A 26773-nucleotide genomic window follows, 5' to 3' on the forward strand; every position below is an offset into this window, starting at 1 on the left:
CTCAGTTGGGAAAAAACATGGAGCCTGAGAGGTCTGCCCAGCAAGAGAGGACATGTGACTCACCCGGACAGACGTCGTATAAACACAGATCTACCATGCGGGACGTTTTGTCTCAGATCCAGGGCATGGTGGAAAGAAGCAACATTTTAAATGTGAGTATTATCAAACAGTTTTTCTCAACTTTTCAGATACTTAGGTCTCAACTGTGTAATGTTCAGATGATCTCGTTTTAATTGTGCACATCCCAAAAAAAGTATAATTATAGCCACGAAACAGTGCGCAGATAATGTTTGTTTATTCCCATCATGTATTTGAGAGGAGGGCTCTAAGATGCAGGAATTTCCTGCTGCTTCCCAAGAGTGCAGTGGTTTGGAACTTAAAGTGTGACGTATATGTTTGAACAACAGGTTTTAATTGGACACTGGTCCACATGCATTTTGTTCAATTTTTTATTTTCCTCACATGAAAAATAAACTATGAATGTGTGTTACTAAGTAACACTCTAACAATCTGTAACGAACAAGGTAACCACTACAGTAGTAGCTCAACTCACGAGCTTAATTGCTTCTGCAACGATCGCTAATCTCAAAACACTATCTAACAGTAACTTGAATAGACTTATTGATACAGTCACTTTAGAAATGGTGAAAATGCAAACATGGTTCAAAAGGAACAAGTTGCCTCTAAAGTTAAGTAAAACAAATATAACTCTATTTGGAAATCAGAAGATAAATACACAAATAAAAATGGTGATTGAAGGGATTAAATTTGAGCAAAGTCCATCCCTGGCTGTAATAATTAATGAAAAATTTAATTGGAAAGCACATATTTAATATATTCATATAAAATTATCAAGAAGCATTTAAAGAACTAGATGGAAAATCCCTCCAGCAACTCTACTATTCACTCATTTATCCTTACTTAAGTTACTCTGCAGAAGTTTGGGGAGATAATTATAAAAGCAATATACATTCCTTAACAATCTTACAAAAACAGACACTTAGAGTTATCCATAATGTGGGGTTCAAGCGGGACACAAATGGGTTATTTTTAAGGTCAAAACTGTAAAATTTTCCTGATTTAGTAGAATATTTGACAGGGCTTATCATGTTTAAAGCAAGAAGTTATGAATTGCCTGCACATATTCAAAGTTTATTCATAGAACGGGATGTGGGGTATAACCTCAGAGGAACGGCAAAATATAAACATGCTTTAGCACTTAGCACAAGGATACATTTTTGTGTCTCAGTCTGTGGGGTGAAATTATGGAACAGCCTCAGTGATTAACTTAAACACTGTTCAAACATTGAGCATTTTAAGAAATTGTACAAATCTAATATTTTGGTTTGTTGTAGTGAGGTCGAGGCTTATTTTGACTTGTGAGACTTACTTATGATGATATATTGAGAATTGTAAGCACGTTGGTCTGGGTAAATTGAGTTATGTGGAACCAGATGATTTTGATAAAATGTGGTTTAGAGGAAACTGGATATTTGTTAAAATAACTATGTAAAAAAAGAGGGGGATTCAAAAAGTGTATTCTTCTTCCCATTACCCTTCTGAGATATGTTTGATTTAATTTTATTTAATTTAGTTTTCTTAATTAAACGTTCTTTTCTTTTCTGTGACATAATATTGACATTGAGCACAAGACTGTTCAATGGAGATATGTATGTATATTATGTACTACATGTATGATGTGGAGCTTACTATGACATACTCAATAAACCACTATACAACCGTCGCACATTAAAATGAACTGAAATCAATTTAATTGGTGCAGAGCCCCCCCAAAACACCACAATTTTAACGTGTAACATGCCTTTTAAATATAAATCTTGTTTGACAAATAACACAATAGAATGTACTACTAACAACTACAGTAGTTTGATAAAATAAATTATAAAATTATTGCTCAAATCAATTTAATTGGTGCAGAACCCCCAAAACAGCCACCCATCCATTTCCTACCGCTTGTCCTTTTCGGGGTTGCGGGGTGGGCTGGAGCCTATTTCAGTTGCACTCGGGCGGAAGGCGGGGTACACCTTGGAGACAAGTCATGCCTTTTAAAAGTAAATATTGTATACAAAATAACAAAATAGAATGTACTTCTAAAAAGTCCAGTAGTTTGATGAAATAATGTAATAATAATGTATACCATTTACCTCGGAGAGTGGACTTCTACAATATTGCCTTTCAGCTGCTTCACCGTCAAACACACCATCATTGACTTTTTCATGGATACATGTCCACTGTTTGGATATTATTTTAACATTCATGACTCATTCAGCTTCAGTATGGGGCAAAATAGCAGTGGTTAGTCAGATTGCTTCACCTACAGTTGTGATCAAAATTATTCAACCCCCACACAATTTTGGTGTTTTAGCAAGTTGGACATTTATTCCGTATTTTGTTTACAGTCATATCAAATAAAGATGTGTCAAATAGACGAATGCAACTTAAATTGTAACACTGTATTTTACAAAATACCAAAAAAGGAAATTTTTCTTAATATCTCATTGACAAAATTATTCAAACCCCTAGTTACATGCATCTTTAGTACTTAGTAGAACACCCTTTGGCAGTAATTACATCCTTCAAACGTGATACATAGTCGGACACAAGCTTCTTGGAACCATCTACAGGTATTTTAGCCCATTCCTCTTGGGCAAAGGCCTCCAGTTCATTCATATTCTTGGGCTTGCGTGCTGCAACTGCCTTCTTCAAGTCCCACCACAGGTTTTCTATAGGATTTAGGTCCGGCGACTGTGAAGGCCACTCCAGAGTCTTCCAGCCCTTCTTCTGCAACCACTCTGATGTTGATTTGGAGATATGCTTGGGATCGTTGTCCTGTTGGAAGGTCCAACGTCTCCCAAGCCTCAGCTTCGTCACTGACTTCATGACATTTGCAGCTAATATAGCCTGGTAGGAAATAGAATTCATAATGCCTTGAACGCGCTGGAGATTCCCGGTAGCTGAGGCAGAGAAACAGCCCCAGAGCATGATTGACCCCCCACCATGTTTAACAGTAGGCAAGGTGTTTTTCTCTTTGTAAGCTTCATTTTTTTCTCCTCCAGACATGATGTTGATTCATACGCCCAAAGAGTTCCAGTTTTGTCTCATCACTCCATAGAACAGTTTCCCAAAACCTTTTGGGTTTATCCAGATGATTTTTGGCATACTGGAGTCTATTTTCTTGTGCCTGGTAGTCAGAAGTGGGGTGCGCCTGGGAGTTCTGGCATGGAGGCCTTCATCTCGTAGTGCGTGCTTTATTGTCTGGGACGAAACCTGCGTTCCCCCCTCTGCAATGTCCTGTTGTAGTTCCTTAGCTCTTACCCGGGGGTTTTTCACCACTGTACGCTTCAAATACCGGAAAGTAGTTGCACACAGCATCCTCTTTCTACCACGCCCAGGTAGTGTTTCAACTGTGCCTTTAGCGAATTATGCTCCCAACTGTGTCTCTTGGAATGTGTAATGTCTTTGCTGTTTTCTTATATCAATATCCTTTCTTATGAAGAGAAATTACATCCTCTCTTGACTTCTTTGACCACTCCCTGGACTTCACCATGTTGCAAATACACCATTGACCATCTACAAGAAGCTGAGCGTCACAGTCTTTTTCAATCAGTTTAATTGTTGCTCATTATGGTTTTAATCACATCTACAGGTGTTTTCAACACCTGATTGAAAAGACCTTATTCAAATACTGTTCTTAAGAGTTATGATCTTCAAGGGGTTGAATAATTTTGTCAATGAGATATTAAGAGAAATGACACTGTTTGGTATGTTACAAAATATAATGTTGTAATTCAAGTTGCATTTGTCTATTTAATGCATCTTTATTTGATATGACTATAAACAAAATACGGAATAAATGTCCAACTTGCTAAAACACCAAAATTGTGTGGGGGTTGAATAATTTTGATCACAACTGTATTTGTCAACACCATGTTTTTGATGATTTATTTCTTGATTTGAATGAATATCATCCACTTCTTCCTCAGCACAGTCTTTCACACTATTTTTCTTCTTTCCTATGATTGGAAAACAGGGTTATGTCAATTTTTAGCTGAAAGCTAATAGTGGCCAGTAAGACCATATATTTTTGGTCGTATTCAATGAGGTTCAATGTAGGGCTGGGCGATATGGCCTTTTTTTAATATCTCGATATTTTTAGGCCATATCGCGATACACGATATATATCTCAATATTTTGCCTTAGCCTTGAATGAACACTTGATGCATATAATCGCAGCAGTATGGGTTGTGCTTTTAGCGCTCAAAATGCGAAAAAGAGATTAGCAGTTCTAGTTTCTAGTTAGCTATTAGCACGCTATTTGGCGTTATAGTGTATTATTTGAATATCTTGCCAGCAGACACAAGATATTGATACAACATTGATTATGCATACATGTTCTTTAAAAATGACTTCTAAACATGGCAAAATAGTTGTATTTGTCACGACCAGAACAGGACTCTGCACACAGATGCAGGATTTTCAGAAACAGATATATATTCTGGACAGGGAAGTGGTCGAAAACGGGAGAAACAAAACAGGCTACCAAAATAAATTTAACCTGACCACTAATCTAACAAAAATACTAACAACTCAAAACGCTCCGACAATGGAGGGAATATGGGGCTAAGAACAAAAACTACTAAATACAACAAAAAGCGCTCCAACAGAGGCGATGCTTGGAAGCTAATCTTACCTGACAAAAGTTTACAAACAAAGAATCTCCAGTGGTTCAAAAGGTACAAAAAACGTGGCAATTAGAGATGTCCGATAATGGCTTTTTTGCCGATATCCGATATTCTGATATTGTCCAACTCTTAATTACCAATTCCGATATCAACCGATACCAATATATATTGTCATGGAATTGTCCGGGGTGTACCCCGCCTTCCGCCCGATTGTAGCTGAGATAGGCGCCAGCGCCCCCCGCGACCCCAAAAGGGAATAAGAGGTAGAGAATGGATGGATGGATGGATGGAATTAACACATTATTATGCCTAATTTTTTTGTGTGGTACTAATTTTTTTCGGTGTTTGCTTTTCATCCATCTGCCGCTTGTATTCATCATGTATCTCCTTATGATTCTTGAAGAGGTGGGAGATCATATTGCTCGTATTAAACAAAGACGTCTTGGTTCTTCCTTGCATAACCAACTTTTTGCAGTCATTGCAAATTGCCAGTTTTTGAGGCCATAAAGCATCGCCAGTAAACCTCTCATGCTGCAGTCATCAACTCCTGTGTTGTGTGTGGGAGAGGGGGGAGGGAAGAAGGGAGGAGCTTTGACTGGGTTTATAACCGTGTTTTACCGGCTATGTACCGCTCCGTACAGAGGTGTTTTAAAAAGTCATTAATTTTACTTTTAAAACCAATACCGATAATTTCCGATAACACATTTTAAAGCATTTATCGGCCGATATTATCGGACATCTCTAGTGGCAATGGCTCTAGACAAGACTGTGGCAAAGGAACGCTGGAGGTACGCACAAGAAGATACGTAACACTCTGGCACAGGACAGAAGGACGACGATACATTTATACACATGAGGCAGGGTGACACAGGTGGGCACAATCCAGAAAGACGTCAGACCTGTGATACAGGAGGAAGGGCAAGTGATCTGAAATGGGGGGGAGAGTCAGCATTCCAAAATAAAACAGGAAATGACAAAACACCATGAAACCAGACAATACTCAGGTGTGTCAGCATTTGTAAATTTAGACAATGTTGATGTTGAACGTTGGCTCCACGTTGTTGGTTGGGAAATTTCCATGGTCAATTGAACATCTCAATCTGACATTGAATTAATGTCGTCAAAAAGCATGTTGTTTCAACGTTGTATTTTTGTTGTAGAATTTTGGTTGTTATCCAGCCATTTTCTACCGTTTGTCCCTTTTGGTGTGTGCTGGAGCAATGACCAAAATTCAACGATCAACTCAACGTCAGAACCCATCAAAAAGCCTGTTGTTCCAACGTTAGGTTTGAGTTGCTCAATGTCAGGACATAATTCAACAAGTTCTCAACGTTCTTTTAACGTCTTGTGCCTGCTGGGTTAGTATTGCCCAAAACCAAGGTACCTGTAGGACCAGTTTAATTTAAAACTGTAATATTACCAATAATAATACTACAATAATAAAACCTCCAGGGGTCACCAACGCGGTACCCGCGGGCACCAGTTAGCCCGTAAGGACCAGATGAGTAGCCCGCTGGCCTGTTCTAAAAATAGCTCAAATAGCAGCACTTACCAGTGAGCTGCCTTTATTTTTTAAATGTTATTTATTTACTAGCAAGCTGGTCTCGCTTTGCTTGGCATTTTTAATTCTAAGAGAGACAAAACTCAAATAGAATTTAAAAATCCAAGAAAATATTTTAAAGACTTGGTCTTCACTTGTTTAAATAAATTCATTCATTTTTTTACTTTGCTTCTTATAACTTTCAGAAAGACAATTTTAGAGAAAAAATACAACCTTAAAAATTATTTTAGGATTTTTAAACACACACCTTTTAAATTCCTTCCTCTTCTTTCCTGACAATTTAAATCAATGGTCAAGTATTTTTTTTTATTGTAAAGAATAATAAATACATTTTAATTTAATTCTTCATTTTAGGTTTTGTTTTTTCGATCAAGAATATTTGGGAAATATTTCTTCAAACTTATTATGATTAAAATTCCCAAAAATTATTCTGGCAAATCTAGAAAATTTGTAGAATCAAATTTACATCTTATTTCAAAGTCTTTAGAATTAATTTTAACATTTTTGTTCTGGAAAATCTAGGAGAAATAATGATTTGTCTTTGTTAGAAATATAACTTGGTCCAATTTGTTATATATTCTAACAAAGTGCAGATTGGATTTTAACCTATTTAAAACATGTCATCAAAATTCTAAAATTTATGTTAATCAGGAAAAATTACTAATGATGTTTCATTAATTATTTTTTAAATTTTTTCCAAAAGATTCAAATTAGCTAGTTTTTCTCTTAATTTTTTGCGGTTGAATTTTGAATTTTAAAGAGTCGAAATTGAAGATAAACTATGTTTCAAAATTTTATTTTCATTTTTCTCCTGTATTCTCCTCTTTTAAACAGTTCTATTAAGTGTTTTTTTTCATTATTTATTCTCTACAAAAAACCTTCCGTAAAAGGAAAAAAAATGTACAACGGAATGACGGACAGAAATACCCATTTTTTATATATATATATATATATAGATTTATTTATTAAAGGTAAACTGAGCGAAATGGCTATTTCTGGCAATTTATTTAAGTGTGTATCAAACTGGTAGCCCTTCGCATTAATCAATACCCAAGAAGAAGCGCTTGGTTTCAAAAAGGTTGGTGACCCCTGGGTCAGAGTGTCCGCCCTGAGATCGGTAGGTTGTGAGTTCAAACCTCGGCCGAGTCCTACCAAAGACCATAAAAATAGGACCCATTACCTCCCTGCTTGGCACTCAGCATCAAGGGTTGGAATTAGGGGTCAAATCCCCAGAAATAATTCCCGGGCGCGGCACCGCTGCTGCCCACTGCTCCCCTCACCTCCTAGGGGTTGAACAAGGGGATGGGTCAAATGCAGAGGACAAATTTCACTACACCTAGTGTGTGAGACAATAATTGGTACTTGAACTTAACTTGATAAGACACCAGTTGCCCCTATAACACAAAGACGACACAATGTTTATATTTTAACATTCAACTTATTTTACAGACATTCGTTTATGAAATGTAAAATATCAAAATGGACTTTTTGATTGTGTAGTATGAAAATAGTGGTGAAAATAGTTTGGACACCCATGCTGTAAAATGTAAAAAAACAACAACACAAGAGTTGTTTGTGTTTCAGAGGACAATACACATGGGTTTAGATTGGTGCCTTCAGTCGTCTCCCAGTGAAGCCGAGATCAGATTGGTCAGGACAGTCCAAAAGGTTCTACTATGCCGATATCATCCAGCACAGTTGGATATCTCCGCCATGGCCAAACAACTGGAGGAGGCAGAGGTACATGAAAATATAGTTTTGTATAGAATGTGTCCAATCAATAAATATAAACTCTATTTTAATGATTCACTAGTGGTACGTGGGCTTCATCTAATGGTACGCCAAGTAAATACTTAATTAAAGTACTGTTTTATTCTCTTCAATTCAAACACAGTGTTACTGTTCAAACTCTGTGTAATGTTACAACGGTCAAGAATATTACTTGTTTACTTAAACTTCTGCATTGTTTTTACTGAATACTTAGGCATACTATGCTACTGTATTTTAATGTTGGTCATTTTGGGGGTACTTGGAGAGCCAGGTTTTTGATAAGGTGGTACTTGGTGAAGGAAGTTTGAGAACCACTGCCCTATTCAATCTGTCTATTGCAGGACTACCAGCGTTGCGTGCTGCACCAAGTTGCCGCCATCAAAAGTGCAAGTTTATCTCAACTTTGTGGTCCAAATGCCCTGAAAAGACTGGAAGCCCAATGGAGTACGGCGCTTCTGGACGCCTCTGCCACAGTGCAGGTCAAAGCAGCCCAGCTGGATCGGGTCAGACAGTATCACACACAGCTGAAGAAAATCAAAGCTTTCCTGAAGGTTGTAGCGGCCCAGAAGAACAAAATGAATTTGTGAGTAAAGTCATGGTTGAAAACTTAAATATTCATCTTGGTAGTGATTGGGACTGGGTTTGTGCGATGTACACCATACACTTTTAATACTGTCGTCATATCGTGATAATGCATTTGATGACATTCTAGCTGTGTCCTGCAAATTTCACAGCGACAAGTGCATGACCACATCGTCAACGCAATGTAGCGGCTAACTAATATTTGCTTCCATGGCGACAAATAAAGTGCCATTATAACTGGAGGACAAGGAATAGCCAAACAGGAGGATGATACATTTCGCCATGCTAACCGCTAAGTGAGCGCTCAAGAATGTAAACATGGGTTGGCTGAGCGATACAAGTATCGATAAAAATGCCACTTATTAGATCAGTTTATGGCCAATACTTCAGAGGTTTGATACATTTTTTACAAAGTCAGGAAATAAGCCTCTTAATACTGAAAAAAAAAATGATTTAAATCAGAGCCAGTAGTAGTTTTTGCTTATATTTAGTTATTTTGCACTACTGAAATTAGTTTGCTTAAAATATTGTACATAATAAAATGGAATAAGGAAGTAATTAAAATATGTAATTGATATTGTTACCCTGCTATTCTTTATTTTTGTCTGATTATAATTGTGATCAAATATTGAATCATTCAATGATCATGAACACTTGAAATATCAGTATCAGCATTGATATGACCAATACTGCCCCAGTAAATACTTGGTATTGGATCAATAGTCAAATTTGTAGTATCACCCAAAACTAATTTAAAGTATCCAAATAACAGAAGAATAAGTGTTTATTACATTTTAACAGAAGTGTAGATAAAATTGATAGCATTGGAAATTTCAACATTACCTACAGGTAGTTTGGCTTAGTCCGCTCTTGGTGCTGCTGGAGTGATCGGCAAGTGCCGAAGTACAATGAGTTGGCACCTGGTGGTGACGTCACACGCCACCCACGTACCGGAACATTTCACGTTTTGGATTTCTTACGTGAGTTGGTGCTCGGGAAAACAGGCTGGGTTTGGTCAGTGGCAAAAAAATACTGGATTCGATAATGTATCCTCCTGTGAACAAACGTTTTCTGGCCTTTTTGTTTTGTCAGAGTTAAAGATTTAGTTTTGTCCTCTGCCGAGTACTCCAGTTCTCAAGATAATGATTTTCTCGGTTCTAACCAAGGTTGTACGGTTACCGGTACTAATAAAGTATCATGGTGCTAATGAATTCAAAACGGTACTATACTGCCTTTGAAAAATACCGGTACCATTTTTCATCCGTGCAGCGCTTTGTAAATCCGAGGAGCGTGTTAAGTGTGTCAGCGCGCACACACTCACAGAGCGCACAAGAAGAAACGTCAGAGGAAAAATGGCAAATAAAGGCAATTCCATTGGTTAATAAAAAGAGTGCATGAAGCACAATTTGGAGGTATTTGGGCTTCAAAACTATCAATCAAGGGACCCTTTAAATACTACAAGAGTGCCACGCTGGCTCGGATTAAAGTATGATTGGCATGATTAAAATATTACCACCTATGCGTCAAACTTAGATAAACAATTAAAAAACAGTCAGATCAACAGGTAATAAAGTTCCCCCGCTGTGTACATTCAGATACATACAATGCCAAAAATTAGCACAGTCCAAACCGCCCACGTAAGATAAAGTAATGAAAATGAAATGACTGAACTTTGTAACAAATTGCTACAATTTGGGTTTTATCTTTAACAATGTGTTTTTAATTTAATTTTCCTGAAGGAACTCTCCTGAAGGAATCAAAAAAGTACTATCTATCTATCTATCCATCCATCTATCCATCTATCTATCTATCTATCTATCTATCTATCTATCTATCTATCTATCTATCTATCTATCTATCTATCTATCTATCTATCTATCTATCTATCTATCTATCTATCTATCTATCTTTTACCTGCAATATGTCTTATCTGTGTACTTGTAGTCATATTATTGTTTTTAGTGTTTACAAATTGGGTTTTTCTTAAAGCATAGACCAAATGTGTCAACCATAAATCATAAAGCATAATGCCAATAAAGTCTTGTATTATATTCTAACCTAATCCAAGATTTTCTCAGACTATATGTAAAATATACAATTGTACATTTTTCTTCAATGCAACAAGAAAAGCCCAATGCGTTTAATGCCTTTTAATTTTCATTTCAATCTTCTTAATCAGGGGTCTCAAACATGCGGGCCAATTGCGGCCCGCGAGACGTTATTTTGCGGCCCGCACTTTGATATGACAATTTATTGTTGGTGCGGCCCGCGAGTTTAATATGAACGGCGCCTGATGGCGTCATACTTGTCAACGCTCCCAATTCTCACGGGAGACCCCTGAAATTCAGGGTATCCATTCTATCGAATTCCTGTTGAATTTTACCCAATCAACAATATTCAGGGGGTGCCATAATGGCACTGCCTTTAGCGCCCTCTGCATCCTGTACAAACAGCGTGCAAGCCCAGTTATTTGTTGCATCTAGCAATTTTTCATGCACTTGTGTTATTGCAAGATATATTTGATCAACAGCTACACAGGTCACACTGAGGGTGGCCATAAACATTTTTTTTTACACTGTTAAAAATATGCGCCACACTGTGAACCCACACCAAACAAGAATGACAAACACATTTCGGGAGGACATCCGCACCATAACACAACATAAACACAACAGAACAAATACCCAGAATCCCATGCAGCCCTAACTCTTCCGGGCTACAATATACACCCCCGCTACCACCAAACCCCCCCCCTTCTTGCGTCGGTTGAGGTGGTGTATATTGTAGCCCGGGAGAGTTAGTGCTGCAAGGTGTTGTGGGTATTTGTTCTGTTGTGTTTAAGTTGCGGATGTTCTCCCGAAATGTGTTTGTCATTCTTGTTTGGTGTGGGTTCACAGTGTGGCGCATATTTGTAACAGTGTTAAAGTTGTTTATACGGCCACCCTCAGTGTGACCTGTATGGCTGTTGACCAAGTATGTCTTCCAGTCACTTACGTGGATCTGCACAAGCCTCATGCAACATGTTACAGAGTCGGCACGCTGGTTGTGCGATGTAAAAGCGGACGCCATGACATGTTGTGGAGCAGTAGTTCTCAAATGGGGTACGCGTACCCCTGGGGGTACTTGAAGATAAGCCAAGGGGTAAGTAAGATGTTTTAAATATATTCTAAAAAATAGCAGCAATTCAAATATTCTTTATAAATATATTTATTGAATAATACCTAAACAAAATATGAAAGTAAGTTCATAAACTTAATACAACATAAAAATAATACAACAATGCAATATTCAGTGTTAACAGCAAAAAATTTTATGGACATGTTCCATGAATATTGATGTTGAAGATTTATTTTTTTGTGAACAAATGTTTAGAATTAAGTTGATGTATCCAGATGGATCTCTACTACAATCCCAAAAGAGGGCACTTTAAGTTGATGAATACTTCTATGTGTAGAAATCTTTATTTTTCAACAAGTTTTTTAGTTATTTTTTATAACTTTCTTTCCAAATAGTTCAAGAAAGACCACTTCAAAGGAGCAATATTTTCACTGTTATACAATTTAATAAATCAGAAACTTATGACATAGTGCTGTATTTTACTTTTTTCTCTCTTTTTTTCAACCAAAAATGCTTTGCTCTGATTAGGGGGTACTTGAATTAAAAAAAATGTTTACCTCTCTGAGCTGCTACCTTACCGTGGTAGAGGAGTTTGTGTGTCCCAATGATCCTAGGAGCTATGTTGTCTGGGGGCTTTCATGCCCCCTGGTAGGGTCTCCCAAGACAAACAGGTCCTAGGTGAGTGATCAGACAAAGAGCATCTCAAAGACTTCTATGGAATTACAACAAAATGAACTCAGATTTCACTTGCCCGGACACGGGTCACCGGGACCCCGCTCTGGAGCCAGGCCAGGAGTTGGGGCACGATGGCGAGCGCCTGGTGGCCGGGCCTGTCCCCATGGGGCCCGGCCGGGCACAGCCCGAAGAGGCAACGTGGGTCATCCCTCCAATGGGCTCACCTCTCATAGGAGGGGCCATAGAGGTCGGGTGCATTGTGAGCTGGGCGGAAGCCGAAGGCAGGGCACTTGGCGGTCCGATCCTCTGCTACAGAAGCTAGCTCTCGGGACGTGGAACGTCACCTCACTGGGGGGGAAGGAGCCTGAGCTAGTCTGCGAGGTAGAGAAGTTCCGGCTGGATATAGTCGGACTCACCTCAACGCACAGCAAGGGCTCTGGAACCAGTTATCTCGAGAGGGACTGGACCCTCTTCCACTCTGGCGTTGCCGGCAGTGAGAGGCGACGGGCTGGGGTGGCAATTCTCGTTTCCCCCCCGGCTCAAAGCCTGCACGTTGGAGTTCAACCCAGTGGACGAGAGGGTAGCGTCCCTTCGCCTTCGGGTGGGGGGACGGGTCCTGACTGTTGTTTGTGCTTACGCACCAAACAGCAGTTCAGAATACCCACCCTTTTTGGGTACACTCGAGGGAGTACTGGAAAGTGCTCCCCCGGGTGATTTCCTTGTTCTACTGGGGGACTTCAACGCTCATGTTGGCAACGACAGTGAAACCTGGAGAGACGTGATTGGGAAGAATGGTCGCCCGGATCTAAACCCGATTGGTGTTTTGTTATTGGACTTTTGTGCTCGTCACGGATTGTCCATAACAAACACCATGTTCAAACATAAGGGTGTCCGTATGTGCACTTGGCACCAGGACACCCTCGGCCGCAGTTCCATGATCGACTTTGTAGTTGTGTCATCGGATTTGCGGCCTCATGTTCTGGACACTTGGGTGAAGAGAGGGGCGGAGCTTCCTACCGATCACCACCTGGTGGTGAGTTGGCTGCGATGGTGGGGGAGGATGCCGGACAGACCTGGCAAGCCCAAGCGCATTGTGAGGGTCTGCTGGGAACGTCTGGCAGAGTCTCCTGTCAGAGAAAGTTTCAATTCACACCTCCGGGAGAACTTTGAACATGTCACGAGGGAGGTGCGGGACATTGAGTCCGAGTGGACCATGTTCCGAACCTCTATTGTCGAGGCGGCTGATTGGAGCTGTGGCCGCAAGGTTGTTGGTGCCTGTCGTGGCGGTAATCCCAGAACCCGTTGGTGGACACCAGCAGTGAGGGATGCCGTCAAGCTGAAGAAGGAGTCCTATTGGGTTCTTTTGGCTCATAGGACTCCAGAGGCAGTGGACGGGTACCGACGGGCCAAGCGGTGTGCAGCTTTAGCGGTCGCGGAGGCAAAAACTCGTACGTGCGAAGAGTTCGGGGAAGCCATGGAAAACAACTTCAGGACGGCTTCGAAGCGATTCTGGACCACGATACGCCGCCTCAGGAAGGGGAAGCAGTGCACTATCAACACCGTGTATGGTGCGGATGGTGTTCTGCTGACTTCGACTGCGGATGTTGTGGGTCGGTGGAGGGAATACTTCGAAGACCTCCTCAATCCCACCACCACGTCTTCCTTTGAGGAAGCGGTGCCTGGGGAATCTGTGGTGGGCTCTCCTATTTCTGGGGCTGAGGTTGCTGAGGTAGTTAAAAAGCTCCTCGGCGGCAAGGCCCCGGGGGTGGATGAGATCTGCCCGGAGTTCCTTAAGGCTCTGGATGTTGTGGGGCTGTCTTGGTTGACAAGACTCTGCAGCATCGCGTGGACATCGGGGGCGGTACCTCTGGATTGGCAGACCGGGGTGGTGGTCCCTCTCTTTAAGAAGGGGGACCGGAGGGTGTGTTCCAACTATCGTGGGATCACACTCCTCAGCCTTCCCGGTAAGGTTTATTCAGGTGTACTGGAGAAGAGGCTACGCCGGATAGTCGGACCTCGGATTCAGGAGGAACAGTGTGGTTTTCGTCCTGGTCGTGGAACTGTGGACCAGCTCTATACTCTCGGCAGGGTTCTTGAGGGTGCATGGGAGTTAGCCCAACCAGTCTACATGTGCTTTGTGGACTTGGAGAAGGCATTCGACCGTGTCCCTCGGGAAGTCCTGTGGGGAGTGCTCAGAGAGTATGGGGTACCGGACTGTCTTATTGTGGCAGTCTGCTCCCTATATGATCAGTGTCAGAGCTTGGTCCGCATTGCTGGTAGTAAGTCGGACACGTTTCCAGTGAGGGTTGGACTCCGCCAAGGCTGTCCTTTGTCACCGATTCTGTTCATAACTTTTATGGACAGAATTTCTAGGCGCAGCCAAGGCGTTGAGGGGATCCGGTTTGGTGGCCACGGGATTATGTCTCTGCTTTTTGCAGATGATGTGGTCCTGATGGCTTCATCTGGCCGGGATCTCCAGCTCTCACTGGATCGGTTCGCAGCCGAGTGTGAAGCGACCGGAAAAAGAATCAGCACCTCCAAGTCCGAGTCCATGGTTCTCGCCCGGAAAAGGGTGGAGTGCCATCTCCGGGTTGGGGAGGAGACCCTGCCCCAAGTGGAGGAGTTCAAGTACCTAGGAGTCTTGTTCACGAGTGGGGGAAGAGTGGATCGTGAGATCGACAGGCGGGTCGGTGCGGCGTCTTCAGTAATGCGGACGTTGTATCGATCCGTTGTGGTGAAGAAGGAGCTGAGCCGGAAGGCAAAGCTCTCAATTTACCGGTCGATCTACGTTCCCATCCTCACCTATGGTCATGAGCTCTGGGTCATGACTGAAAGGATAAGATCACGGGTACAAGCGGCCGAAATGAGATTCCTCCGCCGGGTGGCGGGGCTCTCCCTTAGAGATAGGGTGAGAAGCTCTGTCATCCGGGAGGAGCTCAACGTAAAGCCGCTGCTCCTCCACATCGAGAGGAGCCAGATGAGGTGGTTCGGGCATCTGGTCAGGATGCCACCCGAACGCCTCCCTAGGGAGGTGTTTAGGGCACGTCCAGCTGGTAGGAGGCCACGGGGAAGACCCAGGACACGTTGGGAAGACTATGTCTCCCGGCTGGCCTGGGAACGCCTCGGGATCCCCCGGGAAGAGCTAGACGAAGTGGCTGGAGAGAGGGCAGTCTGGGCTTCCCTGCTTAGGCTGTTGCCCCCGCAACCCGACCTCGGATAAGCAGAAGATGATGGATGGATGGTTTACAGGGGGTACATCACTGAAAAAATGTTGACAACCACTGTTGTAAAGGGACGGTAAAGGCAGTGCAGTCACGGCGCGCCCTTAATAATGTCGGCTGGGTGAAAATTGGGACAAATTCCGGAGAATGGTTGCATCGGTACATTGTTCGTAGGGGCACTGAAATTCAGGAGTCTCCCAGAAAAATTGTGAGGTTTGGCAAGTATGTTGCTAAGGTGGGAAAGCCATTCATAGAAGGGGAATTCATTAAAAAGTGCATGTTAGATTTTTTCAGAAATCTTTTCTTGCGGCCCAGCCTCACCCAGTTTCTGCATCCAGTGGCCCCCAGGTAAATTGAATTTGAGACCCCTGTTTTAAATGAAGCCAAAAATGATGTGTTTTTGTGTTACCCTTTATTTTGAAAAGTATCAAAATACATTTTGAAATCGGTACCAAAATATTGGTATGGAGACAACCGAAGTTTTAACTAATAAATAGTCTTTTATTTTGTTTTCTTTAGACATTCATTGGGAAGCAGCGTGCTACAGGCTGAAAAACTCAACTCCCTGCTGCAGTCTTTAGAGTGTTGCCAAGATATGTGGCAAGAGCTTCTTTCATTGAGCAGCCACTTAGCTGTCCATTTGAGTGACGCGGAAAGTTCTGGTGCTCTTCTTGCTCAGCTTGGAGATGTCCAGGATGATTGGAGGCTTTTGAAAGGAAGTATCAAGAGAGCCTTTTGGCACGCCGCTAACTCTTCATCACAGTCCTCCCGTCTTATGAGGGAGGCGAAACACCTAAAAGACAAAATCGAAGCCATCCAAGAATCCCTCCTGTCTCATGACACCAAAAGCACTTTTGAACTCCTTTGTCTGAGCACAAACCTAAAAATGTGTGCCCAGCTGCATGCTCATCTGCAGTCCATGTCAGATGAGCTTTTCCAGTTTTCTGTGGGACAGAAAGAGAAGTATGGCATCAAACATTACCTGGAACAATTGGGGACCTTACTGGGAGACACCAAAACCTCCATTTGTGATCTTGATGGTGTTTTTGAAGCTGGGAAACGGTTCAAAGAGTGGATCACATGGGCAAAGCAGATGGAATTCCACATTTTGATTGGCAAAAAGTTGTCACTTTTCCCAGAAGAAGCTTGTATTCAGATTGCTGAGATGGAGAGATATCGGACTAATTTAGTGACCAGAATGTCCGAAATGAAAATTGGGGAATCTTCTGACATTGACAATGAGGGCCAAATGTTAAATGCAGTAGAAAAATTGTATGAAACCATCATTGAAAGCTTGGATTGTGTTCTCCAAACAATGAAGACAAATCTACAGGAAAGGGAGAAACTATTATCCCAGTTTGATAGCATTGATTCATGGCTAGTAGAAACAGGTGCTAATAGAGAACCCTGTGCTCATGTTGACAATGTCTTGAGAGTTGATGTCAGCTCTCTGGAGGGCAAGTTGGAAAGTCATCAATTGGCTGTCGCTGATATCAAAAAACATCTTAACATGGTCAATGTTTTGGAGAAAAGATGTAAGGACATAGCAGAGAGCCTAAGCCCTGGAGAGAGCCGCTACCTTGTCAACAGGCTCTCTGGCATCTGGACTGAATTAGATGGATTGTTGGCACAACAGACAGCAACCAGCTGGCATTTGGAAGAGTTGATTCATGAGCGTACATCTTCTGATGAGGAACTAGTGACTGTTGGTGATAGTCTGAAGAACATAACCTCTTGTTTGGACAAGCAAAGGTTCCCTATGACACAGGATACACTCTCAACAATTACACTCCTGAAGCACATGCTCATAGAGCACCAGTGTCAAGTGCAGGAAATTCAACACTGCAAGGAGGTGCAGCGTAGCTCTTTGCTGTGCACCATTGGAGAATTGCAAGACAGGTGCAAAGTCATTAGCGTTCACGTCTTTGAGCAAGACAAGTATCTGCAACTGAAGCAACAAATGGAGGATTCAAGGGACAATGGAAAAGAGCAAATCCAGCAGGCTAAAAAGAAGACGTTAAGTTTGGGTGAGAGGTTTCAAGTGTGCCAGGTGCTCTTAGTCGAGCTCCCAATGATGAAGACACAGTGTCAAGAAGCAGCAGACCAACTGGAGGTGATAGCTCAAGAGCTCGACCCAACAAAGCTGAACTCAGAAAGGCAGGGCATTCGGCGCACTGTGGAGATGTTGGTCTCTTGGGAGAACGCTGCGTCAGATGAAATAAAACATCTGGAATGCCAGCTTCTTCTGGGCCTGCGATTTTCTTCCGAACTTCCTGCTTTAATGGACTTTTTCCAAAAAACGACAAAGGAGCTGCAAGGCAGCGAATCGGTCCGTCCAGATGAAAAGGCCATCGATGTTGCGCTGCTGCGGCGTTGGGTCATCTGGAGAAACATTGAGTCTGGGATGAGAGTGTTGTATGTTTTAGCCTGGAAAGGGAATATGAACCTGAAAAGTCACGGAGAGTTGCAGTTACTCCGAGATGCTGCCATGAAGGAATGTCGTGATCAGATGGTAAGCGCTCATGTTTTTAATACAGCGTAACTGTGAGGGTCGAACCTATTCACTCTGAAATTCTTCCCCAATGACTTAAACCTTCACTGGATTAAGATCCACCATTGTCTTGTCTCGTAAGCAACTACACAGAACGCTATAATGTTAAAGCCAAAGCTAAGTAGATCTGTTGGAAACCATGACACTGGTATAAATCTGATTACAGTCCCCACCTTGGTATCAATATTATAAATATTTAGATCGATGCACCCACCCTTACGCCTCACACACTGACCACCAGAAGTCAGTCTTCCATCAACAAATAGAGGTAATCTTGTTATGTTTGCTGAATTAAAGCATCACTTAAGTTTTGGTTGATTTTGGAGACGCCAGTGGAACACAGCGGTAGTGTTTTGCCAGAAAAAAGACCACAGTTCCCATGAGGAATAGTGAATATAGCGTCAAACTGACATGATGTCCGCTGTAATATTGGCACAGATGACAAATATTACGTCTCTAATGGCTACGCTGGTGTTAAATAGCCAACACTATCAAGAAATGATCTTGGATTGTTACAAACATGACGCTAATAGCAAGAATGTAATGGGGTGGATGCAGGTCCGAAGCAAAGAAAGACAGACGGGAGAGTTTTTTTTGAAGGAAGTAGTGTGGAACATTTCCGATAGCTAACATTAGCATTATCATTTTGATTTGAGCATCGAAAGTCACTCAATAGTTTAGCAGGATCAGAGCTAAAGCCGCATCACCCAAATATCCCTCCTCATCTTTGAGCTCATGCCATCGAGTGAAAGACGGTGCTAATATTGATCCTTGACTGTCCTTTTATCCAGGTAACCTCCCTTTTTCTTTTTTGGTCTCCTCAGACAAAACTATTTGTTTCTTTGATTGTTTTGCAGCTTCGGCCATGACAGCAAAAATTGCACGTAGGCGTTCTTCTTTAAGTTTTCTGGCAGCACGCAGGCGTTCTCATTGACATCTGTCTTTTTAACGAATGGGGGAAGTGGGAGTGAGGTAACATTTAATAATAATAATAAAGGATTAGATTTATATCGCTCTTTTCTATTATTAGATACTCAAAGCGCTCACAGAGAAGTGGGAACCCATCATTCATTCACACCTGGTGGTGGTAAGCTACATCTGTAGCCACAGCTGCCCTGGGGTAGACTGACGGAAGCGTGGCTGCCAGTTTGCGCCAACGGCCTCTCCGACCACCACCTATCATTCATTCACCAGTGTGAGCGGCACTGGGGGTAAGGGTGAAGTGTCCTGCCCAAGGACACAACGGCAGCGATTTGAATGTCAATAGGCGGGGAACGAACCTGCAACCCTCAGGTTTCTGGCACGGCCGCTTTACCCACTACGCCATGCCACCCCACATTTGTATTTTTTTGTGTGGCAGGGTTCATGCCACCATCCTCAAAGTAGCTAAGTACCAGTGAGAGCAATACAGACCTCCTCAGGCCTTGACAGACGTGTCATTCAACTAGTTGTAAGTCCCGAAAGTTACAAAAATATTTTTTGAAGGTTGAAAAGTTACTTAGTGCTGCTTTAAAGGCCTACTGAAACCCACTACTACCCACCACGCAGTCTGATAGTTTATATATCAATGATGAAATATTAACATTGCAACACATGCCAATACGGCTTTTTTAGTTTACTAAATTACAATTTTAAATTTCCCGGGAGTTTCGTCTTGAAAACGTCGTGTAATGATGACGTGTGCGCAAGACGTCACGCGTCTTTAGGAAGTATAAGCGCTACGCGCACACACAGCTAAAAGTCGTCTGCTTTAACGGCATAATTAAACAGTATTTTGGAGATCTGTGTTGCTGAATCTTTTGCAATTTGTTAAATTAATATTGGAGAAGTCACAGTAGAAAGATGGAGTTGGGAAGCTTTAGCCTTTAGCCACACAAACACGGTGATTCCTTGTTTAAAATTCCTGGAGGTGAAAATTTACTATGGATCAGAGCGCGGTCAAGCGAACATGAATCCAGACCAAATTTCAACCAGCAGGTTTCGGTGAGAAAATTCTGGTTAAAAAGTCGCTTCTTACCGGAGAAAAGCTGAGCTTGGGCCGTCCATGAAGCTGCCATCGACTCCCCTGACACATTGGCGTCAAGACACCCGTGGACACACCCCTCGACTAGCAGGTAATATTAAACTCACTAAAACACTAGCAACACAATAGAAAGATAAGGGATTTCCCAGAATTATCTTAGTAAATGTGTTTAAAAACATGGGAATCCATCCCAATGCAATCGCGTTTTTTTTTTTTCTCTAGTCCGTCGCTATCAATATCCTCAAACACAAATCTTTCATCCTCGCTCAAATTAATGGGAAAATTGTCGTTTTCTCGGTCCGAATAGCACTTTTTCACAATAAAATCAATGTGAATATGTGCGGAGCCCCCACACTTGCGACGTCATCGTCTGCGACTTCCGGTAGAGGCAGGGCTTTTCTCTTAACACCGACACTTTATCGTTGATGTTCTCTACTAAAACCTTTCAGCAAAAATATGGCAATATCGCGAAATGATCAAGTATGACACAGAATGGACCTGCTATCCCCGTTTTAAATAAGAAAATCTCATTTCAGCAGGCCTTTTAAGCTGTGGTGAGATTCACTTTACCGCTGTTCAAACTCTTGAGTTTATGTTTAATGTTGGAGGCATATTAGTCCCCCCCCCAAAAATAAATTTTAACAAGTGTATGACAACATTGGTGTTCGACTTTCAAGGTTCCACTGTATTTGAGCTTCTCAAATGTTGTGTTTGTTGACCAGATGGTCTTGAATTTATATTTAACAGGAAAGTTTGTCGAAGGCACGAGAGTCTTTAAAGGATTACCAATGGGCGGCTCAGGGAGCGATTCGCTTCCTTCACAATGCTGAAATGACATTTTTATCAGCACCTGGTGGATTTCTGGACTGTACCGAGGAGCAACATCAGACTCAGCAGGCCATTGAAGCCCTCGAAGATGGATTTCAAGCCCATATCCAGCACCTTGTTGAACTGGTGCCCCAACAACCCTGCCTTTCTCGTGCCAAGTCTGAAGATCTGCACATCAGCATAGTCAGCCAGTTGCTGGTGGGACGAGCCATTCTGGAGGCTCAGGCTCAGCTCAGACTGGAATCCTTGCAAAGGTTTTGGCTCTTATTATTATGCCTTGTGTCCATGTTTGGGGTTTACAGGATAATTAACAAAAAGCTGTACTTGACAGATGCGAACTTCGACAGCAAAGCCACAGGGTTGGTCATCTAGACATACAACAACATCTGACTGGATTTGAAGCAAAGCTTTATGAATGTGCTTCAGAAGAGGTGACCTCATATGATAAATGTGCTGCACAACACAAAAGAGTTAAGGTAAGTTTAAGGTTAAGGCCAATCCAAACTTATCATGCCTTGTCTCCTATATGCGCTTTCATTTATTCAAGTTATGTTTAATCCCCCATCAAGGGGTTGATGGAAGGTGTTTGCGACCTCGCCGGCAGAATAGAAGAACTCCAAATCAGATGTCCCATACGGGGTTGTGGGATTGGAAAAGATGGTGAACTCGGTGCCCTCTGGAGGCGCTGGGTGTCGTTGCGGCATGGTGTTGGTCTCCTCATGGCACACACGGATCAGAGAGTAGAGGAATGGAAAGACATCACAACGAGTGTAAGTCTAGGTTTTTTTTACTATCAATGGTATGTTGCGTGTGATCTACTGATGTGCAATTGTTAAGTTGTGCAGACCGCTTATTTAAGTGAGTGTTTTACTATACATTCATGTTAACATGCTCCTACTTGTTGCAATTTGATTTGTTTCAAACATGCAGCAGACATGTACCACTTTTTATGGGCATTTTACAAGCAGTCCTGCGGTACATCTACATTGAAACCACTTTTTGTGGTGCAAGAAGGTGGGAGAGGCGCCGGCACTGACTGCAAATGTGAATGAGAATATTCCTGAAAATCCATATTGCAAAAATGTTTTTCCCATAGGAATTATGTTAAAAATATATTTTCTATTACAGGGCTGTCCTAAATACAACCCAGGGCATGTTCAGTCGGCCCCCCGAGATGTTATGAGTTTCATCAATAATCTGGCTAGAAGGGTGTTTCCATCCATCCATAACTGACAATATAATCACTTTAATTTTGCTGCTATTTTTTGGACAGCGTAAGCAAATCAGGTCAATGACCATGAATTGTGTTTTGAAATGCTAGCAGCACGGCATTTTTTATTTGACCCAATCCAAACAACCTTCCCTACTCATAGTGCCACAAAACAAAATAAATAAATAAAATGCAACTAGAACAAACGTCAACACACATGGTCACACACAACACAACCTCCTCATTTAACTTTGTGGATGTTATAAAAAAATGCCCAAGCACCATACAAATTCAAGATTACCCCCATTCATTACAATGCATGATTAGGACAATGCAAAACACTCTCTACATACTTATCCATGTTTCACGCATTTTAGCTGCTTGATATTTCTGATGGATTACAAAACTTTAAGGAGGTCGTCAGGGAAGTAAACAAGGTAGGAGTATAACTTTCACATACTGTCAATAATCAATTATAATATTTATTAATTATATATCCATTATATTAATATAATCTGTAAACATATATATAGGCTATGGACATTGTTACTTTACATGCAGTCGGCTTTCTATTAGCCCAATGCAGCCCCCAAGTCAAAAAGTTTGGACACCTGTTTTATTAGGAAAAAAACTAATGTCATTAAAAAAACACAAGCAGGAACAAAAACTCATCAATTGAATTTGTTTTAACCAGTGCACAAAGTCAACCAGCCGCTTTAATATTATAAAATTATATTTCTGAATAGATTATAGGTCTGATATTTTTATTTTTGACAGTCCATATACAGTATGTTGACAAGCACATGGGGGTGGACCTGCTGCACAATCGCCTCCTTTCTCACAGCCGTGTGTGTAAATGTCAGTTTGCACATACTTTTCAGGCGTTCTAAATAAAGACACCAAATGGCACTTGCAGTTGAGATTTTTTTTTGATAAATCAAGCTGCATGTGCAGAATAATTATATTTGCATTTTCTTCTCAAATTATTGTGGGTGTTGTGATGATCAGCAGCTATTCTGCATATTCATGAAGACACGATAAATGGATGGCACTCTGTATTATATTATTATTATTTATCATATTTATCTTTATGCTTTAATATCAATTTTCCTAACCAAATATCAATACTTATGATAAATTAGTTCAGGAGTGTGCAAACTTTTTCCACTAAGGGCCCCATGCTGAAAAGTCAAAGTATGAAGGGGCCATATTGATATTGTTTTATTCCAAAAAATGCTCAAAACAGATGTCAGCTTTGTATTATAGGTGACTATAAGTATAAGTTTATTATATATATGTGTATATGTATATATATATATATATATATATATATATATATATATATATATATAGATATATATATATATATATGTGTATATGTATGTATGTATATACTGTATATATGTGTATGTATGTATATATGTGTATATGTATATATATATATATATATGTATGTATGTATGTATATACTGTATATATATGTATGTATGTATATATGTGTATATGTATATATATATATATATATATGTATGTATGTATGTATATACTGTATGTATGTGTATGTATGTATGTATATATGTGTGTGTATATATATACATATACATATATTTTTATTAATTATTATATTGAACATTTCAGCTTTTTCTCATTCCCTACCAATTTTAATGGAATGTTGCTTTTCCCCCATGTAAGAATAGAATAAAAATAACAATGTAATTGGGTAATTCCATAACCTAGTGTGTCAAAAAATCTGCCTCTATTAAAATATTCAGCTACATATTTAACAGTGTTTATTATTGCATAAATACGCATTATTTTATTTTTCTGATTAACTAACTAATTGTATTTTATTTTTTATTTTGAGAGCTTCTATAAACATTTTTTATTAAAAAATGATAAAAACATATAAACATACATATATATATACACACACACACACATATATATATACATACACATATTTAAAGACAAGACGTTATAGATGACAAAGTACATTATTATTAAATATTCGTTAAACATTTCAGGTTTTTCTCTTTACATTCCGAATTTTACACTTATAAAGCACAATTTTTTTAATTTTAGAAAACACATTTGGTATATTTATTTGCACAAAGTATCGGTATCAGATTGATATTGCCAATACCAGCCTGAATTTGATGAGGTATTGGATCGGAAAGAAAATCAGTGGTATCGCACAGCACTAATGCAAACCTTTAGTAGATCAGGCCCCAAGTCTTCTTCCTGTTTACATCATGGCACTGCTGCTGACCAGTAAGAGAGGTGGATGTCAGTTTGTTGTGGATTAGATGTACCATATGATTAGGAATGGAACAATTACAAATCATATTACTCCAGGATATCTTCTTCATTGTCTGAGTTAACCTAGCTAAACATTTAATCGGTCGGATAATTTATTCTATTCTATTATATAATCACATGATTAGCCAAGCCTGGATTTTCTAATCTTGTTCATGTAAAAGGGGCGAAGTTAGCAGCAGCTAACCAATCCCAATCATGAACACTGTCCCGACAACACAGCAGTTTACTTCACTCGGGGTTAGCAGGATCTAGCATTTTTAGCTATTATCTGCATTAAAAGGAAATTGTTTCTATTTTGGCCAATGTCCACCTTTTCACAAGCTGCACGCTGCATAATAATAAAGATACCATACTGTATGTTCTTCCGTAGGTGGAGCAGTGTTGCAGCTCTCTGTCTACCCTCCAGGCCAAGGTGCCGGACTCCTCCACTGGTATCTTCACCCAAGATGAAGTCCGGAAGCTTCTGGCCCAGGCTGAGCAGCAGCAGGTTAGTCTGGAACAAGAGCGTCAAGCTTTGGCCTCCCTGGAGCACAGGCTGGAACACGCCTTGAGCTTAACCACCTCTAAAGAGGCCAGCAGACTACCTGGTCCCTTTGGCGAAACACTTGTGAAGATTCAAGAAAACATTACACGGTCAGTTTGCTTCAGAGACACACAGGAAATTACCCTTTTTAGCAGGGACACTAAAAACTTTTCTTTTTACAGTTTGAAGGAAAGAAACCTCCATGTGATAGCTGTTGCCCAGATGGAAGAGAAGGAGCGACAACAGGTTGAGGAGAAGATAGAAGAGGTGGAGAAAAACGTATTCACCATCCTCTCCATGTTGGACACCAACATGAGTTCACAACAACACCAGGTGGACTGTTACTCTATATATCAGCCAGCATGAATATCTTTGATGATTTCATTGTAAAAAACAAAGCGGCAAATGTAATAGGCAAGTGCTGAGTACTAGTACAGCCAACATTTTAGAGCGCATGTATAGATAAAGCTGCTTGATGCTGACCAAGGATTTATACATAGTACCAGTTCTTTTTGGTACTGGGTCTTCATTGGGTTGCACCGCAGCTACGCATAATAAGGGTCACGGATGGGCCCCTTCATTTGACGCAACAATGAGGAAAAACAATGATGTTTAACCACGTGCTGCACAAAATAAGACAATGCTGAAGTTGACTTCCCATTTGCCAGCCTTCGATTTGAATGGTGGGCTCCCAGTACAGATCTCCAACTCAAAACTAATTTTATGAACAGCTAAACGAGGGATCAGCTGATTTAGGAAATTCTGAAGTGATGCTGATCTGTGATTTGAACACCAACAACCTTAAAAAAGATACTCCTATCTACAAATCTTTCAGTAATTACTGTCAGCTACATAGCCTGAAACAGCTGCTCACTCAATTCACACGGGTGTGCCCTGCTGCTCAAACCGTCATTGATTTGATTTTGAAATCAGACCAGAACAAGATCTCCAGAAGCGGTGTAATCGAGTGCGGAATAGGAGATCACTTCATCATTTTCTGCACACGTAAAATTTAGAAATCTGTATCAGATTGTCACAACATAATAAGATTCAGATCGATGAAAAAGTACACCAGTGAACCTCTTACAGCAGCCCTGCAGAGACTGGAGTGGTGAAATGTATTAAATTGCTCATTGGTTGAAAAAGCATGGGCATGTTTCAAATCCAACTTCCTGCATATATCTGACCAGCTATCACCCATGAAAGCTTCCAGGGTAAAATCCAGAACAGAACCCTGGATCAATGCAGACATAATAGAAGCCATGAAATTTAGAAATGACAAACATGCCAAGTTCACTAAAAACAAAACTGAACTGCTCCTTAAAGAATACAAAAAGCAAAGAAACAAAGTAACTAATATGATCAGGAAGGCCAAAATACTTCAACGAAAAAATAGCGGAAAATAAAAATAACCCGCAAAAACTCTGGAAGACGCTGAAACAATTGGTCCATAGCAGTCTCATAACAATAACCACCAACCTCAACTTGAAAATAAACTCACTCATCACAGACAAACTGAATGTGGCAAATTGCTTTAACAGATTAGATTTACTCAACCATCGCTTCCACATTGTTAAGCAAATTGCCCTCACATTCAGGCCTCTACGGTGAACAGCACATCCAAGACTTTTACAAAAACAAAGGGGTACGCAAGGATGACTTCAAGTTTGTCAAAGTTAAAACTGAGGAT

At 40.8% G+C, this 26773-nt stretch overlaps 1 protein-coding gene across 7 annotated transcripts in view; it reads left to right on the top strand.

The window, feature by feature from the left end:
* LOC133542047 (nesprin-2) overlaps positions 1 to 26773 on the top strand; it is a 261954-nt gene that overhangs the window by 61130 nt on the left and 174051 nt on the right. For all 7 annotated transcript variants that reach the window (XR_009804037.1, XM_061885855.1, XM_061885857.1 and 4 more), the window contains 9 exons: positions 6 to 152; positions 7849 to 8004; positions 8376 to 8617; positions 16149 to 18141; positions 20951 to 21285; positions 21363 to 21507; positions 21601 to 21801; positions 24931 to 25193; positions 25266 to 25416. Coding sequence is in view for 6 of the 7 variants with exons in the window: in XM_061885855.1 (XP_061741839.1) it covers positions 6 to 152; positions 7849 to 8004; positions 8376 to 8617; positions 16149 to 18141; positions 20951 to 21285; positions 21363 to 21507; positions 21601 to 21801; positions 24931 to 25193; positions 25266 to 25416 (3633 nt within the window). In the remaining variant the exon portion in view is untranslated. The remainder of the gene's footprint in view (positions 1 to 5; positions 153 to 7848; positions 8005 to 8375; positions 8618 to 16148; positions 18142 to 20950; positions 21286 to 21362; positions 21508 to 21600; positions 21802 to 24930; positions 25194 to 25265; positions 25417 to 26773) is intronic.

Source organism: Nerophis ophidion, linkage group LG24 (assembly GCF_033978795.1).
Source record: "Nerophis ophidion isolate RoL-2023_Sa linkage group LG24, RoL_Noph_v1.0, whole genome shotgun sequence".
Taxonomy (NCBI): Eukaryota; Metazoa; Chordata; class Actinopteri; order Syngnathiformes; family Syngnathidae; genus Nerophis; species Nerophis ophidion.